Source organism: Cydia pomonella, chromosome 20 (assembly GCF_033807575.1).
Source record: "Cydia pomonella isolate Wapato2018A chromosome 20, ilCydPomo1, whole genome shotgun sequence".
Classification (NCBI taxonomy): domain Eukaryota; kingdom Metazoa; phylum Arthropoda; class Insecta; order Lepidoptera; family Tortricidae; genus Cydia; species Cydia pomonella.
The window spans coordinates 11490282-11507765 of record NC_084722.1 but is presented as its reverse complement, the minus strand read 5'-3'; the positions used below and the strand labels follow the sequence as shown (position 1 = coordinate 11507765).

The 17484-nt window shown below is 40.3% G+C and overlaps 4 protein-coding genes across 4 annotated transcripts; 1 reads left to right on the top strand and 3 right to left on the bottom strand.

The window, feature by feature from the left end:
• Positions 1-68: 68 nt before the first annotated feature.
• Positions 69-9413, bottom strand: LOC133529238 (phenoloxidase subunit 2-like). The gene is made up of 12 exons (XM_061866920.1): positions 9237-9413; positions 7430-7625; positions 7013-7121; positions 6393-6516; positions 4399-4607; positions 4073-4325; positions 3731-3883; positions 3337-3471; positions 2611-2792; positions 1979-2121; positions 1406-1641; positions 69-872 (listed from the first exon to the last, which is right to left on the bottom strand). The coding sequence occupies exons 1-12, from the start codon at positions 9345-9347 to the stop codon at positions 645-647; spliced, it is 2079 nt and encodes a 692-aa protein (XP_061722904.1). The 5' UTR covers positions 9348-9413; the 3' UTR covers positions 69-644.
• LOC133529239 (2-(3-amino-3-carboxypropyl)histidine synthase subunit 1) lies at positions 4888-7169 on the top strand. Its single transcript, XM_061866921.1, has 2 exons — positions 4888-5267; positions 5346-7169. The coding sequence occupies exons 1-2, from the start codon at positions 5027-5029 to the stop codon at positions 6368-6370; spliced, it is 1266 nt and encodes a 421-aa protein (XP_061722905.1). The 5' UTR covers positions 4888-5026; the 3' UTR covers positions 6371-7169.
• Positions 9414-9966: 553 nt separating the features above from the next.
• On the bottom strand, positions 9967-11905 carry LOC133529242 (protein ABHD11-like). The gene is made up of 3 exons (XM_061866929.1): positions 11296-11905; positions 10549-10916; positions 9967-10277 (listed from the first exon to the last, which is right to left on the bottom strand). Exons 1-3 carry the CDS (start codon positions 11728-11730, stop codon positions 10139-10141), a joined length of 942 nt encoding a protein of 313 aa, XP_061722913.1. The 5' UTR covers positions 11731-11905; the 3' UTR covers positions 9967-10138.
• Positions 11906-12629: 724 nt separating this feature from the next.
• Positions 12630-17418, bottom strand: LOC133529326 (uncharacterized). The gene is made up of 7 exons (XM_061867023.1): positions 16388-17418; positions 15713-16083; positions 15235-15379; positions 14090-14265; positions 13533-13755; positions 12934-13304; positions 12630-12796 (listed from the first exon to the last, which is right to left on the bottom strand). Exons 1-7 carry the CDS (start codon positions 16787-16789, stop codon positions 12655-12657), a joined length of 1830 nt encoding a protein of 609 aa, XP_061723007.1. The 5' UTR covers positions 16790-17418; the 3' UTR covers positions 12630-12654.
• Between the last annotated feature and the right edge of the window lie 66 nt (positions 17419-17484).

Genomic DNA, 17484 nt, shown 5'->3' with positions numbered 1-17484 from the left:
CATTTCGTTTTCTGCTAACGGTTGTCATCTTGGCTAGGCCCCTATAGAATATGAAACCAAAATATAAGTAATTTTTGCTTTGCTTTATTATACTTGTTCTTACGCTACAAACGGGTTTACTTACTATTATTTATGTAATACTTAAAATTAGTTACAACAATAACAATACTAGTCTACCAGCCTCTTGTTTTTTAATATTATGCTCTTAACTATATTTAGTGTATGTACACTAGCATCGGTAACCATTTCACTTGCCATTTTCTTCAAATATATTTTAACTGTACTTTAAAGATCGGCCGAACTGTTGGGATCCTACCGCGAAAGCGGAAATTCGCAATTCAATTAAATGCATTTATTTGTCGAAAAGCAGGTAGTGTTACATACAGATAATTAAGTGCTCCACTTTTGGCCATATTATGAGGCATACAAATATTTAACGTGAGTGGCAATTGCTGGGATCTTTCACTCTCACTTAGACGTAATTAGAGTGACAGAGAAAAATGCCCGCAATTGACGAACTTCGATTTTCGCGGTTATAGACCTGCTCACAAGATGTTTACCAAGCAAAATTAATTAAGAACGTCACTGCGTAGTTATACACTGCGTTAAATTCGCATGTGGTCGATCCTTTACACCTCGGCAGTTTAATTTTTTGGGTTCCTCGGGTTCATCTCTGTAACGTTCTGCAGCCGAATGGTGACATCAGTGAGCGCCATGTTGTCGAGTATAAAGTCGGTGATGCTGCTGGCGGAGGCCGAGGGCCGGTCGAAGGGGAAGCCCATGGCGCGCTTGTCGGGGAACAGCCGGTCCTTCAGGCCGCAGAAGCTGGAGGCCTGGTCGCAGGACAGCTCGGTGCCGTCGGGTTGGTCCACCTGGAATTAAATAAGAGAATAAGATAAAAGTCTTAAATGGTTATGGTTTTTCGAAGTGTTTTTAGTTATGACCGTTTTATAAATAAGTTTGTAACAAAACTAAGTTTACTACCTCTTACAAGTACTGTATACTTATCTAGCAAGTATCATCATTTATGCAGTTTCTGCACTTCTACTGGTGTGAGAGCGAGACAGAGTTAGCGTTTGCGAGCAAGTCCTTGTATAGCGAAAATATTTATTAGGCGGATCCACACAGAGCGAGCATACCCGCGAGGCAATTTGCTCGCGCACAAAACGGCCGAGGCACGTTTACACCGGCCGTATTTTGCGCGAGAAAATTGTCTCACGCATATGCTCGCTCTGTTTGGACCCGCCTAATACCGAATATAATCGTCATAATCGATTTTAAAATTGGTCCTTCGAACCGGATAGGTGTAGTACCGGCTTTTAAAATTAGGCGCAAGATAGTCGAACCCTGGATGCTGAGATCACGGAACGTCTCCTGGAATGGTTCATTCAATTTATTCACTCACCCTGTCCAGATCATAGTTGGAGCACATGACGAAGAGCTGGTACTGCGCGCCGCCCTCAGTCCCCTTGGGCACCAGCATGTGCTGCGGCCAGCCGCAGCCGCAGTAGTTGAAGGTGGCCAGGTCGTTGCGCCGCGGGTCATCGCCCTGGATGCTCAGGTCACGGAAGGTCTGCTCGAACGGAATGGTCACGGAGGACTGGGTGGATTGGCGGGTGATGGTGTTCTGGCCAGCGTTCACTGCAAAAATAAATTACATAGTGAGATTGTAGTTGATGAGTAGCATGGTGGCTACAGCGTATATGGAAATTCGAAAATTGCAATCGCTATGTCTGTGTGACAAAAATCGAGATACACGAGGGACTAGGCAATAAATCATTGTCAGCACCTAAGCGATTCTAATATGGACATAGTGTCCATAGTTATGCAGAGAACTCCATTTTTTTATCAATGCACGAAACGACCCGAAATACACTCAGTTATGGTGTAAGTCACTTTCTACGGAAATACAGTGAATTTAGGTTCCTATTTATCCCGAACGCTCAATATTATACATGTCAGGAAGTAAGGTACGTACAAGGCACGACGAAGCGGTCCATCTCGATGAACATCTTGCGCTGGTCGTTGAGGTTCCAGGGCAGGTTGCGTTCGTCGAACTTGGGCGTCAGGAAGATGCGCACCGTGGTGCGCCGCGCCGAGCCCGTGTTGTTCACATTGATGCTGCAAACAAACAGAAAGTGACATAACATAAAACAATTTGGGAATCCCTGATATAATGAATTCACTTCATCACCAATAGAGAGGGGGTTTTTTAAATACAAGTCGTATTAGGCAATATACCTCATGTCATTGTAATTTGTAGGTAATGAAAAGAAACAAATAAAAAAATCGATTTTCAAAGACTTTTCATCTAAGGGTTTTTTTCAAGTCTGTTTCATATGGTTAATTGACATAAAAGAAGAATTGAATTGAAATTGGGGTGATGGTTTAAGGTTTTAACAGCTTCCTAGCCTAGGCGGTAGTGATCCTACATATGTACGCAGCAAGAGGTCAAGGAGGTAGTCGAGAGACGCGTGAAGCCCGTGGTTGAAGAAGTCGAGGCTACGCTAAAGGTCCACGTCGCTCCGCATCCAGAACGTGTTCATCGTGTTGGGCTGCCCGCCTTGGCTCTGGATCATGGCTGACGTCTTACGCTTGGGTTCTACTTACACATATTGGAACGGGCGGTGGTTGAGATGCGTGAAGCGCGCGAACACGGGCGCGCGGTTGGAGAAGTCGAGGCCGCGCGAGAGGTCCACGTCACTTTGCATCCAAAACGTGTTCAGCGTGTTTGGCTGCCCACCTTGGCTCTGGATCATGGCTGAAGTCACTGTCACGCCGGGGTTCTCAAGCTGGAAAAGTTACGTGTAGGTTAACCAAGCAACAACTTCGAAGTAGTTACAGAAGAAGAAGATGATGATACACAGTTCATCTATTTCTTTGGCGAATGCTAGGAACACGCCGGTATCCAGGATAACGACATGTATTTTATTGAGCGTGTAGTATGGGCATGGCGGATCTTGGAGAACAGACTGACGCTAACACTTGATAAATAAATCCTGGAGAGCGCGGCATCTATCGATGATAGAGTAATTGACGTTTCTGCTTTCAGTTGTGTAAGAGAAGAATTAAGGTAGCTATTTGCTAGATAAAAAGTATCTATTGTTATGAGAGCCAATTGCATCAAAACCCAATTGACATTTAATTACAATATCTTAATTAGCAGTGAACTACAGAAAAATCCCATACAATAAAATATTGCGAACAATTTTACTTGATGACAGCTAATTTGGTGCAACCAACCTAATCTGCTTATCTGTGTTTTTCTGTGTTATCTGCTTATGTGTGTTTAGAAGATTATGAATCTGGTTGTCACGGTGAATGATGGACTTGTACCTCAGAACGAGTATAACGCGCCACGAACGAGGACTCCTTGTGAGATTGGAACAGATCGTCGATCCACGCGTGCCAGCGGTAGAAGAACGGGTCGCGCATCGTCGTTGCCTCATCAGCGATTGTGCTGAACGATTCCTGCGTAAAGAAAAAGATTAATTTACTGTCTTTTGAAGCAACTCCCAAAAAAACCGAGTTTTACAACTGGCAGGGAAAAAAGTTCTACCTCTCGTTAAACACTTCACGCGTCTCTAACGCATGGTATCTTGTGGTCTCAATATCAACTACCAAGCCTTTTGGAGTACGGGAGCGTTTTAAAACTGACCCCGAAATGAATACGTTCCTTTATCCTATGTCATTAAAGACCCCGCCAGACGGATAATATGACCAATGTTACCAGATAACGGTGTTCAGGGTCATGCACGTAGGCAGAGAAGATATGGCCGTTGTTGTGCACGGAGCCGTACAGCTGCGGGTTGGGCGACAGGATGCTCGCCTCCACCATGTTGCCCAGCGTATCGATGTCCAGTGGCATGGTGCCGCCGTTGGCCTACACATACAAGAAATAAGAACGGAAAACTGATGAGCACTGGTAACTAGACCGATTAGGTTAGGGTGAACCTGAAATTAGGGTAAAACAGTTATAAACTGATATGCCCTGCTCTTTAAAATGATTAGATTTTTCCACAGTTATTTAAAAGTGTACTATAAATATATAACTTCGGATAATAAAACTTACTAATTGAACACGTCCAGAGGCAATAGCTTCTTCAAGAGCCCTCCTCTGCTTTTCCATCGTCTCGAGGGTGACGTTGATGCCGTCAGCCGGACGGTTCACGCTTTGCCAGCGCATGCCTGACTGCCGTGGGGGCCATCCGCGCGATGAAGTCAAGCTGTCAAGCTTAGGGTAATACGCCTCAGGGATAGGCTCACGCCAGTTGTTGAATTTCTTCACTCGCTTCAGCGCATTGTTTAACCGTTCTCCATTGTAACTACACATAAAACCATTTGTTTAGCATGGTAAATATTTAAAATATTAAATTAATGATTTAGAATTTTACGTACCGCGCGATTATTTGCTGGTGCATGTAGAAGAACAGCTCGCCACGACGGTCCTTAGCGACGATGGCTCTGTCGCTGGCAGTGAACGGGTACACCAAGTGCCAATGCCAGTGATGAAGGTTCACGCCAATATCTTCACGGAAATAGGCCAGACGGTGTTCTTCTTCCAAGTCAGTAGCGGTGTAGTCTCGTGGAATGATAATGGGATTACGCTGAAACGGAACGCGACAAGATTAAACAGCGTATGGTTGAAACGGAATGTGATGTCATTCAGATGACAGCTGTCAATGTTTTGTTCCGTTCCACGAAGTAAACGATTTATTTTAAGATATAAATTAAATCAATTTATATTTAAGTCATTACTACTAGCATGGAAATAAGTAATTAAATTGAATTGAAATCCGTTGAATATGTCTGAATATTAAAAATAGAAACTATTTAACGACATGATTGCTCAAGACAAGATTGACAATGCTAAGTTGATATCATGGAATGGAACGCAAAAAGTGCAAAAGTCACGTAGGCCACCTATCGATGACCGAGTTCTTAGCGCGCGTGTTTATATTTTTACAAAAATATAACCTGGAATATTTTGAGCATTTAGCGTAGCTTATCAGCAACCTAAGAAGCAATGGAAGACCTACTCCAAAACCCAGGCGTGGTCGTAGTGCGGGCAAAGCCAGAAGGACAGAGAAAGACTTTCAAACCGAACGTTCGATCTCTGAATAAAATTCCTGAAGAGTTATTAAATGATCCATTATTGAATAGGGCATGTGAATCGTTGCCTCAGAACTATAACTTCGAAATTCATAAGACAATATGGAGAATAAGATCGGTTGCTGCTAAAAGGGTAGCTCTTCAATTGCCAGAAGGTATGTAATCTACTACTGGTTTATTCATAGTTCCAAAGGTTTTAAAACAGATGTTAACGGTCTTCTTGTATTTTTCAGGGTTGACGATGTTCGCAACAACTTTGTGTGACATCATTGAGACATTCACAGAGGCTGACACATTAATAATGGGTGATGTGACGTATGGGGCGTGCTGCATCGACGACTTCACCGCGGCCGCGCTCGGCGTCGACCTGCTCGTGCACTACGGACACTCCTGTCTCATACCCATTGATCAAACCACTGATGTTAAGGTTCTCTACATATTTGTGGACATCAAGATTGACCCATCACACTTTATAGACACAATCAAATTGAACTTCCCTAAAAGATCACACCTAGCTATAGTTAGCACAATTCAGTTCGTCACTACACTACATGCCATTGCTAAAACTCTTCGTTCAGAAGAATACATTGTGACAGTTCCACAATGCAGACCATTGTCTCCGGGAGAAATTTTAGGATGCACTGCACCAAAAGTTGAGTCAGAGTACATAATATATCTTGGTGATGGGAGATTCCACTTGGAAGCAATTATGATAGCCAATCCCAGTATTCCATCCTTTAAATATGATCCTTATGAAAAGAAATTCACGTCAGAGTTATATGAACATAACTTAATGCAAGAGAACAGGCAAAATCAAGTGAGAGTAGCGGAAAATGCTGGTAATTTTGGTCTCATTTTAGGGACGCTTGGGCGGCAAGGGAGTACAAAAGTTTTAAGCAATCTAGAAAAGCAAATTAAAAATGCTGATAAGAAATATGTAAAAATCTTGTTATCTGAGATTTTTCCTAGTAAAATATCCTTATTTAACCTTGATGCCTTTGTGCAAGTGGCATGTCCGCGATTGTCCATTGATTGGGGCACTGCATTCCCGAGACCCCTGTTGACACCTTATGAGTTTTCAGTGTCACTAGGAAACAGTAAATGGCTGAAAGATGATGGTACATATCCCATGGATTTCTATTCAAACTCCAGCTTGGGGCCATGGACTCCTAATTACAAGCCGGTGTTATGCACTGAAGGTGACAAGGTGTGTGATAACTGCTGTGGGGGCAAAGGGAAAGAGAAGAAGGAGAAATAGTACACAACTACTAAATACTTACGGCAGCTCCGGTTCCTGGAGTGACTCTCGCAACTTCACGCGCTTGAGAGAACACTTTGGAGTCCAAGAACTTAGAGGGGAAGGTTTCTGCAAAGTTCTGGATGGGGACATTTCTAGTGTCACGCCTGTAACAATGTGATATATCTAATAATATTATAGTTTAATGTTGTACATTGGATACTGATTTTAGATATTGGAATTTTGTAAATAATATTATGTACTTGTAGATTAGAGATTTACAAAGAATTTTGCTACTTAAATAATAGTATAAATGGGAAGCTTGAAAATGAATGATTATATTTATTATCTACTTTGGTCTGGTATTTACAATGTTTCGCAATGTGGATGTTGGATTTGTAGTCAAATCATCAACATCATATTGTCAAAAGCAACAACAATGGGTATAGACTTTATTCGAATTTCAATACAAAGTGCAAAGTGTATTTTCATTGCTATGCTATGAGTGTATTTTTGGTTTAAATATAAAGATGGTAGTAAAATATGTAACTTTACTTCATGAGCCTAAATAAAACACCTTATTAGTTATTCTTTTGAATGTAAATGGTCTAAAAAAAAAAACAAAATATGATTTATCATTTTCACCTACTGCTGGATATTTACCTGTGCATGAGTGCTACAGAGAAGCAGTAGTTGAACAGCTGGGGGTTCAAGTTGCCGCGCGCAAAGATGCAGGTAGACAGGAAATCCTGCAGTTGGTTCTCAGGAACACCTGAAAAAATATTTATATTATTTTTTAATATAATAACTTGAAAATCCATTTGTACTTTTTATTTTTGCATAGAGTTGTTGATGAAAATCAAAACCCCACAGTATTTAGATAAGTATTTAACATAAGTTCGTATACTCGTAGACCCTAGACTGAAGAACCCAGCGAACTAGAACGATTTTGAATTTGGCAGGACCCCAAAGACCATAGTTGGCACATAATATTTTCAGATTCAGAGGGTTTTTGCATATTAAACCGACAAAGAGGTAAATAGATGAGGAAATTTGGCCTCAGCCTTTTACGTTACTCACGCATCAGCGCGTCGATGACTTCAGTGGCGTACTCCTGGTGTAAGGGGATGAAGAGCGAGAAGTCCGAGTCCACGGGCAGCTGCCTCGCTTTGTTGAATTGCGGGACCTGGCTGAGTTGCTTGACGGGAATCTTTTCGGAGGCATCCTCGCCGAAGCGGTTATTTAGCTCGATGCCGTTGGCGGAGTATTCATCGGGCTAGAATTTCAAAGTCAACAGCATTTTCTTAGGGTTGTCACGGCTCACTAAGTCCCCAAGTAAGTACCCAAGAATGGAAACTAGGCTTTTTAGAGACTCGGCTGATTTCATCGCGATATTTTACACAGAAAAAAACCGGCCAAGTGCGAGTCGGACTCGCACAGGAAGGGTTCCGTACCACGGTACCATTATCTATGAAAACGGTCACCGGATTGGATGAGAACCACGAGATTGGAAAGAAATATTTATTTTATTCTGTTTTTAGTACTTGTTGCTATAGCGGCAACAGAAATACATAATCTGTAGAAATTTCAATTGGCTAACTATCACGGTGCATGATATACAGCCTGGTGACAGACGGACGGACAGCGGAGTCTCAGTATTAGGGCCCCGTTTGACCCTTTGGGTACGGAACCCTAAAAAAAGAATTTCAAATATCAAATGATATATTTCGCAGGTAACTACAAGAAAGTATGTTGATGCGAGACCGGGTTTGATTTGAAGTCACGACGATTTATAGTTAAGAGATGTAGAGTCAAAAGAGTTGTGTATTTTCCTGTTTTTTTTCGTTTTGTAAAATAAAGTGTTTTACTCTACTACCGAAAAGAATTTGAAATAAATCGCATCGCTAAAAAAGCGGCATCTTTTCGAGCGATGGCGCCATGCAGTCATGGCGCCTATGCTCTAAGTAGATGGCACCACTTTCTGATTCTTAACAAATTTAACACATATCAGTGAAAGAATAAGGATCAAAGTCAAATGGTGTTCTAAAAGTTTTAATCATGTGTTGTAAGGTAGCAGTAAATTTACTGTGGCTACCAAAGTTTACTTTGATAATCCACCTTTATTTCAAATTCTCTGTGCTACTACCAAAATCGAAGAAAAAATCGTGCCTACTATTTTGATAACTGATGTAGATGTCGCTGTACGGATCCGTATGTACGTGTATGGTATGCGGTTACCATAGAGTAAAGATATTATTAGTCCAAGGCGGTTACTATATTTGTGAAGAATTAACGTTTGATAGATAAATAAAAGGTGAAAATGAAGCGCTGTTCGCGGGTTCAATCAAACCCCGGCTCGACCAATGAGTTTTTCGAAACTAATGTACGAAATATCATTTGATATTTACCAGTCGCTTTTCGGTGAAGGAAAACATCGTGAGGAAACCGGACTAATCCCCACAAGGCCTAGTTTTACCCTCTGGGTTGGAAGGTCAGATGGCAGTCGCTTTCTTAAAAACTAGTGCCTACGCCAAATCTTGGGATTAGTTGTCAAGCGGACCCCAGGCTCCCATGAGCCTTGGAAATATACCGGGACAACGCGTGGAAGAAGAGATAAATAAGTAATGATAAATCCAGTGACCAGACAACATGGTGCAGTATATTTATAGCGCAAATTTGAATCACTAATTTGTCTTAGATATGCAATTAATTAATCTTTTCTGATACAAATGTGAAACTAACAAGGACAGGCCGTTATCTTTGCACCGATTAACTACTGAACCGATTTTGATTAAATTTGGCATATGTGTAGATAGAAAGCTAAGGGCAGTTAATTACAACAGACCACCAAGTAGCGGGCAAAGATAATATAAATGGAGCTACTTACCAGAACCTGCTCCGTAAGCTGGAACACAGCATTATTTTCCCCCTTCGGCGTGATGAGCGGCTCATTGGGCCGGTCGAACAGCAGCTTCAAACTGTTCACTACGTTGGCCATTGTTTTTATTAAAAACAAATGAACGTTGGTGCTCACTTCACGAAGTGTGAAGTGGGAATGGTGTGCTCAGCTTCTGGGGCTTGTTTTATAGTGGTGGCTAGTTGTGAGGGGTGCAACATGTTTGGGAGCGCACAACCACAATGTACCAACGATAATATGTGGTTTTCGATGAGTGCAACTTTGTTATCGGAAATGTGGTTAGAATTTAAAATATTGTTGCATAGACAATGACATAACATGAAAATAACTGTTTTGCCAAATATTTACATGTAACATATCTGGAGTTGCAGGCGTCCATAGGCTACGGTGACTGCTTAACATCAGGCGTGCCGTATGCTTGTTTGACACCGTCGTGGTATAAAAAAAAAAGTGGCTGTAGCTGTATGTACTATACTCCACTTTTCAAACTCTCGGACCAGGCAAACTATGGATGTCATTTCAAATGACAAAGTGTGGCAAAGTCATCATAAATGTGAAATTTCTATTGGTGCTAGTTTGTGCAAAGTTTATTTTAGACGGGTTCTAACTCATTTTACTAAATTTTTTTAAAGTTTGTGTAGGATTTTTTTTTCAAAATCAATCTGATTTGCCAAACAATTTTCAAAATAAAATAAATATAACGGTTAACAACAAAAAATATATTTACAACAACAAAACTGATTTACTTTGTACATTTCACTATCACAAATTCACAATGGCTAAAATAAGTAATCTCCAATGGTAATAACTAATCAGAATCACAAATTATATCATCTAATTAATTGTACTATAATATTTATAAATGGCAACTATTATTTTTCTTTTAAGAACTTGCAAACAGTGTCCAGGAAGGGCTGCGGCTTCTGGCTGTGGACCCAGTGTCCGGCGCCTTCTATGAACACCAGCTCTGCTAGTGGGAAGTATTCTTGGATCTCTGGCAGGTCATTTTTACTGAAAATAGACCAATTGAAATAAGGGAATTGTGGTTATGGGAGAATCAAAAAAAATACAAGATTGAAGCCTGATCACCTTAGTCTTAAAAATTCTGCATAATAAAAAACACAAAAAGATGATGTCAGGTTGGTCACTTTTGCAATATTACATCTAAGAGTGCCATATAAAGGGTTAAATGCACTCTGATTACAGATATCTTTTTTTTTTAACAGTATGGTACTGAACCATTTTACTAAGTAAAAAGCTTATAAAATTTAAAGTATCTTACCCTATATAGTCTGACAGAGATCCTCCTATAAATAAAGTCGGCCCACAGTACTGTAAACCTTTCAAACTAGATGGAAAGTTAGAAATATGCGCCGTAAAGTTTTCTTTTAAGGCTGGCAGGTTGACTCTCCACGTATAAGCTCCTGTATGCGTCTGCACCAGGTTTGTTATCAAGAAGTTCCTTAAGTTGACATCAGGAGTTATTGACTTGAGTTGTTCATCAGCTACTTTCCTAGCTTTGGACATGGCTATGCCGGGGCGCACAGAGACATTGGACATAGCGTCAAATAGGCTTGCCATTGTGTTTATCTGTGGGCTAGTCTTCACTGGTGAAATGTCTACTACTATTAGACTTGATACTAGATCAGACTGAAAAGAAAAATAATTATTAATTTAACAAAATGCAATAAACAACTAAATGACACAATTGTAATTGACTACAATTTACATGGCTACAATTTATGAAAAAACTGTTTTAATTTTTTGGTTTTCATTCTTTTTATTTATCATTTGGCACATTAAACAAAAAAAGTACTGTAGTCATGTGGGTTTTTAAATTAGCAATTATTAACTTTATTGTTTTCTCTGTATAAAGGGAAAATGTGTTAAACATATGATTTTAATCTACAAACATATACCCGTATTTAGGCAATTTACTAACTTAAAATCCCTGTGAATAAAATAAAATACTATTTTTTAAAGTTCTCTAGCCTTCATTTAAACAGTAATAAAAAGTTTTAAAACTTACACAAAGCAATGACAACACCATAGCAGTCCTGCCCCCCATACTATGTCCTAGTACTGACACCTTAGATAGCTCCAACTTTTTCAGCAGATTCATAACATCGTGAGCCATGTGAACATAGCTATGCTGTGAAGAATGCCTGCTGTCGCCATGGTTACGGGCATCTACACTGATTACTTTCCGCCCCGTTGTTCTATGGATAGCCTTGCTCGTACTGTTCCAATTGTTCTTCGACCCCAACAACCCATGTAATATGACTAAGGGAGGAAGTGGATTATTCTCCGATTCAGTGCTTTCATAAGACGCGTAAGCCAAATCGACAGATTCAGAATTTTCTGAAGTAAATGTCGCCCGTTTCCTTACGATTTGTGAAGATATAACGGGATATGCTTTGAAAAATGATGCCAGGATCCTGGAGTTAGGTTTGAGGGGTAACATTTTTACTGATAATTTTGTAAACAGAATTTTGAAAAAAAATTAATAAAATTACATGATTGATGTCAAAAGTGACATTTGTGTGACATTAAGTAACGGTTTGAGACATAGTTTCAACGGTATCTCGTATCAGGTTAGTTCCATACACAAGTTGACAAGCTAGAAGCTCGTTTCCCAAACTTCACATTTGTAAAAACATGGTAAAAGTAAAAGTCAAGAGTATGGAGTGTGGATTTAAAAGGAGTGATATCTCTTATGGTAGAACTGTTGCATTGCAAGTGTCCCGGTGTCAGCTATAAATAATAGTTCCCAATCTCTCCAGAGTAGCGCTAGAGTAGCTAAGTAAGACGTAGTGATTATATATTATGCTCTTTGAGTAAGACCCTAGGCGTTATTGACGGAGAAGTTTTTATGCCAAATGTTACTTCAAGTAGGTATGGAGCTCATTTGGGATACTTTATTTTAAATATTATATATAGTAGGCAAATGAGCAGACGTATAGCGATGGCAAACGATGTCCGTCACCCATGGACACCTCAGACCACAGTAACTGTAAGTGCGTTGCCAGCAAAGGTAGTCGGCCCGGCTGGCAAGATGGGAGTACGCTCTTTTCTCTTCTTTATGTAGGTATGCATCACTGACAGGTTGGTGCAATCTTAGTGTGGTAGGAGTCTATTACAACTTATGAATGTTAATTACATACGCGTCAACCTGTGCCGCGGAAGAACAAATAACCCTTCGAACGCACAATCCCCTACCCTGGGCCGTGCTTCGTCATGCCTGTAAGAACGCCTATAAATTTTACAGGGTATGTTTTAATTAATCTAGTAACCCTCATATTTTCAAGTAGGTAAAAAAATGTAGTACATAAAATTGGTACAAATATTGGTGAATAAAATTAATTCTTCTGTAAAGAAGGTAATGGTTTTACTTATATTTTGTAAGGAACTCATTGACATAATTAAAGAAGCTTGTTGGATCCTCGGCGTGAACGTTATGACCGACACCCTGTACATACTTGAGTTCCGCATTCGGAAATATTTTTTGGATTCCTGTTAAATCACCTGTCCTGAAATAATATAAAAGCATTCAGTCAACCCTGCAACCACTCCGTATTTAACAAAATAATTATCACCTCACCAACTTTCTGAATAAAGAACATCTAGACACATGTTAAATTAATTGACAAAGTTGCATAATACATACGGCAAATAGTTCGAGTTTGTACCCCCAATAAACAAGACCGGGCCTTTATACTGCATGTTCTTCAAGTCGTCCGGAAAAGTCGCGATGTCCATAAAATGCTTTTTCAGAGCCTCCAAGTTGCACATCCAATCAATCTTGTCGCCTCGCTTACCGATATTCATTAGAATGAATTGGGTACTGCCAGGTCCCCTGAACAAGCCGGTGGCCAGTAACTTTTCTTTAGCAAAAGCTCTGGCGTCGGTTACAGATGCCTTTCCTTGGAAATCGATGGCTTTCATGTTGTCTATTAGTACTGGAAAGAAGTCATTCAGGACGCCAGCGGTGGAGACTGGTGAGATGTCGACTATGATCAGGCTGTGGACTTTCATTGGCTGTAATAAAAGGGATATCATTTGAGGCTAAAATACTCTAAGTGTTCGGCTACTTCCGGACTAGGCTCGATCAAGGGAGATATTAGATTTGCAACTGAATCAAAACTGGATTGACTGGACAAGAGCATCGAAGTCATCTTACGTACTAGACTTTTAGGTTCGTTCGTAATAGAAAGTTCTATAGAAAAATTATTTCCCTGAGGTACAAAAAGCAATATAAACCAATACCTGTGTAAGTGCTAAGGCCATGCTCGTTCGACCGCCCATGCTATGACCGATCACGGTAGCTTGCTTCAGACCCAAGGTATCAATCAGCTTGGCCACATCGGCGGCCAGCTCGTGGTAGGTATGTGAACTGTCGTGAGGACTTTCTCCGTGGTTGCGAATATCAGCAACTACGACCATCCGGCGGCACGTTGTTGCGATCTTTTGACTCATGCTCGCCCAGTTCCTTTCGAATATAAATAACAAGTTAGAACGATACCATTAAGGTACAAGTTGGAACCCGGCGACATCTCTCGATTGCGCGGCGACACGAATGGTTTCTATGAAGTACCATTAGAAAACAGCGACACGAAGTCAGCGACGCGTCGCAAAGACCTCCTTTTGTCCAGAAGCGATGGTTTTCGGCTGCGCTTGAGCGCAAGGCTTAACGTTTTACTTTAGCTAGTTATTTGTTATTCATGTGGCGAAGCGTAATTATACATTTAAGATCTACCTACTAATAAATAAGATAATAATAAATAAATAAATTTTAACTAATAAATAATTTGGAATTAAGTTACCTCTTGGAACCCAGCAATCCATGCAGGACGACCACGGGTGATCCGCCACTCTCGTTCTTTCCGTACACATTGTAAGCCAAATCAACAGCTGACCGGGATTGGATCCTAATCGGAGTGTGTAAGATGAAGAAACAGTGCCGCAGTATTTGTAAAACCTTCATGCCATATCCGGTCAAACGAGGGATTTAGAATCATGTCATTTCAGCAAACAAACGAATTAGGTGCACATGTGATTTTGTGAAAATATTTAATACATTTTCAAAGCATTATTTTATCGTTTTCAAAGTATTTCTACTTTATTTGACGTTTGAATAGTGTAATAAAGTTTCAGCGTTTTGTTTACGAAAATATTTTGACTTCTCTACTGAACGCAGCGAGGCTCCTTTTTACAGAAAACTTTTTATTAATATGTACCTAAGAAGGTAAGATTTTGCGAAAGTAACTTTGCCTGTAGGCCTAGCATAAGAGGGGTGCGACAGAATATCGCCCACGGGATAGATCCGCCTGTTTCTAACTGTATTTATTAAAGAGGGACAGGTAGTCTATCTCGCCCCCGAGATACTGTCGCGCCACCCCTGTGCTAGGCCGGCTGTTTGTATGTTTACCTCTTCACACTAGAGCTGCTGAACCAATTTAGGTATGAAAACTGGTATGGAGATAGTTTGAGACCCGGGAAAGAAATAGGATAAAGAGATATATTTATCAATCATCATCATCATCATCCCACGCAGACGAAGTCGCAGGCAGAAGCTAGTATTTAAATATTAATTTCATGTAAATTTCCGTTCAGGGGGCCTAGCCAAGATGATAATCGTACATCAACAAACGCGAACGAAGAGAAAAAATGTATTGGGATGACAGTTGCTACGAAAATTCACGTAACTATTTTCATACGTTATTTAAGTTTGGATTGACGTCTTCTATTTAACGATTGTCATCTTGACTAGGTCCCCAGGGGTGGTAAGCAGCAAGGATCTACATGCAAAAAAATGCAACTTAGCAAAACTGTTAGCTTAGCCACAGCTGGACGAGTCGGACGACCGGTAAAAATGAGAAATTACTTGTCAGAATTACTAGTTTATTACGTTAATAACACAAATGCACTTCCGACAAGCTCTGTAACAAATACACACAAACAAAGCTTAGTTATTATTGTGATGATTGAGGAAGCCAATGGCGAGCTCCAGCACGGCCTTGGGTTCATCTTTGTGGACGAAGTGGCCGGCGCCGGGGATGAACTTCACCACGGCCTGGGGGAAGAGCTCTCTGATCCTTGGCAGGTCGTCGGCACTGGAACAGACATATATGTAGTTGCAGGGGCGCATTTGCCAAACCTTTAAAGACCCAATGAGTCAAATCGTCAGTACGCCACTGCACTCTAGCTAACATATACAAGAAGGTATGTTACTTACAAAACAATTATGGTAAAAAAGGAACGCTAAATCATGCAAAATAAACATATGTCTTCAGTTAAACATCTAAAATTAAAATGTTTGTAATCCAGTAACGTAGTGGTATGTAACACCAATAGTTGTCTTCTTATATCACGAATCAGACACAAAACTTTATGCAGATGTGAATTCCGACCTATGTAGATAAAAGAAAAACATTTTATATACTTACGGAATATACTCCGATAACTGTCCGCCGATGAACAACGTTGGCCCGAAGTATTTCATGCCTTTATCTAAGCCGAATGGAAACGAGGAAATATATTTAAAATGTCTAATTAGCGTTTCTAGATTGCATGTCCACCCGATAGTTCCATCTTGTTTAATGTTGATGTTGGATAACACGTTCCCCATAATGATTTCATTGTTAATGATACTTTTCAACTGTTCCTTGATCTCCTTTCTAGCTTTGTGCACTTTGCGTTTTTCCTTCCATTTAACTTCGGTCATAGCTTTCATGATGTTTGGGAAGAGTGTGGTGAATTCCACGCTTGTTGTTGCGGGTGACATGTCTAACACAATGAGACTGGCTACTGCCGACGGCTGAAACACAAATTAGTTATGGATGACAGTTTTATAGCTAACCTGAACATATATTTTGGATAGAATTAGAACGCTATAATTGCTATCAGTCACATTATAACTAATTTCAGGATATCTGGAACTAATCTATTTAAAAGTACCATGGCCTTGAAGACATTGTTAAATCGTGTAAAATCAACTTTCCTGGGGAGGGCAGAAATAACCCAAATTGCTGATTTACAAGTCTACGCCATTTAAGTACTCAGGACTGAAAGAAGTTTGAAAGTAAATGATGGTCATACTCGTATTCATTTTGTGTAGCTACCTTCAGCAAAGCGACGGACATCGCAGTCCTGGCACCCATGTTGTGTCCTATAAGACTGGCCTTGTCCAACTTCAGCTTGCTCATAAGTTGCAGAACGTCTTCAGCCAGCTCCTCGTACTTATGCGACTTGGTTTGCGGACTGAGCCCGTGGTTCCTCAAGTCTATCCGCACAACTACCCGTTTTGTCACAGCGTGAATAGTTTTCCCTAAATATTTCCAATTTTCTTTCGTTCCTAGTAAACCGTGGCAGATTATAAGCGGAGGGTTTTCGTCAGGTGGTTCATTATCGGGACCGCTTACTATTTTAAAAGATAAGTTCACAGCAGTTCTGGTCCCAATAGTTATGGGAGACAAAATGTTTACTAATCTAGAGAACTGCAGTATTCGAGTGTACACATCCATTCATGTCAAACAATTATGTGTAGCCAATGGGGCAATGGATAACAATAAAATAACATTTTCTTGAACTACTTAGTGGTTTCGTTAATATTTAAATAGTGTTTGTAAATAAATACAATTACGCCGCAATTATTGGTCTCTAGTAAAGTGACATTTGGTGTCAGTTGTCAGATAATGAGAAAAAAGGTAGACGAGTTAAGGTTTTGAGGCATTTTTACTTGTTCACGATGAGATGGCACAGTGAGGAGTTCCCGCAAGTGTCATTGAGGTGGCCGTTGTAATATTCATGAGTCCCTCACATAATGCACACGGTATACAATCGTGATATCTTCCGAAGTAATAAATTAGGCCATTTCACAGTCGTTAAGAATTATATATTAACAAAAATATACACATAATAAACAATCTTTGCTATCATTGGCCATTATACGGCACTCAGGCAGAATAAAACTTAACCTGTCTCAGGCCTCTTCTTATGAGGATTGGGCTATAGCCAGAGTACCTAGACTCATTATTCCATGACTGAAAAGCTGGTGGTAAATGTTAAAGTTAAGTTTATCTATTCAACTATAGTGATGAAAGGGACACTGGGAACCTATACTGAGCATGGTCGCCCGTCGGGGCCGTCGGACACGGTTTTAACCGGTTTTTCATTTCGGACTTGCGTTCGAATAACAGAAATGGTGTAAACGAAAGGA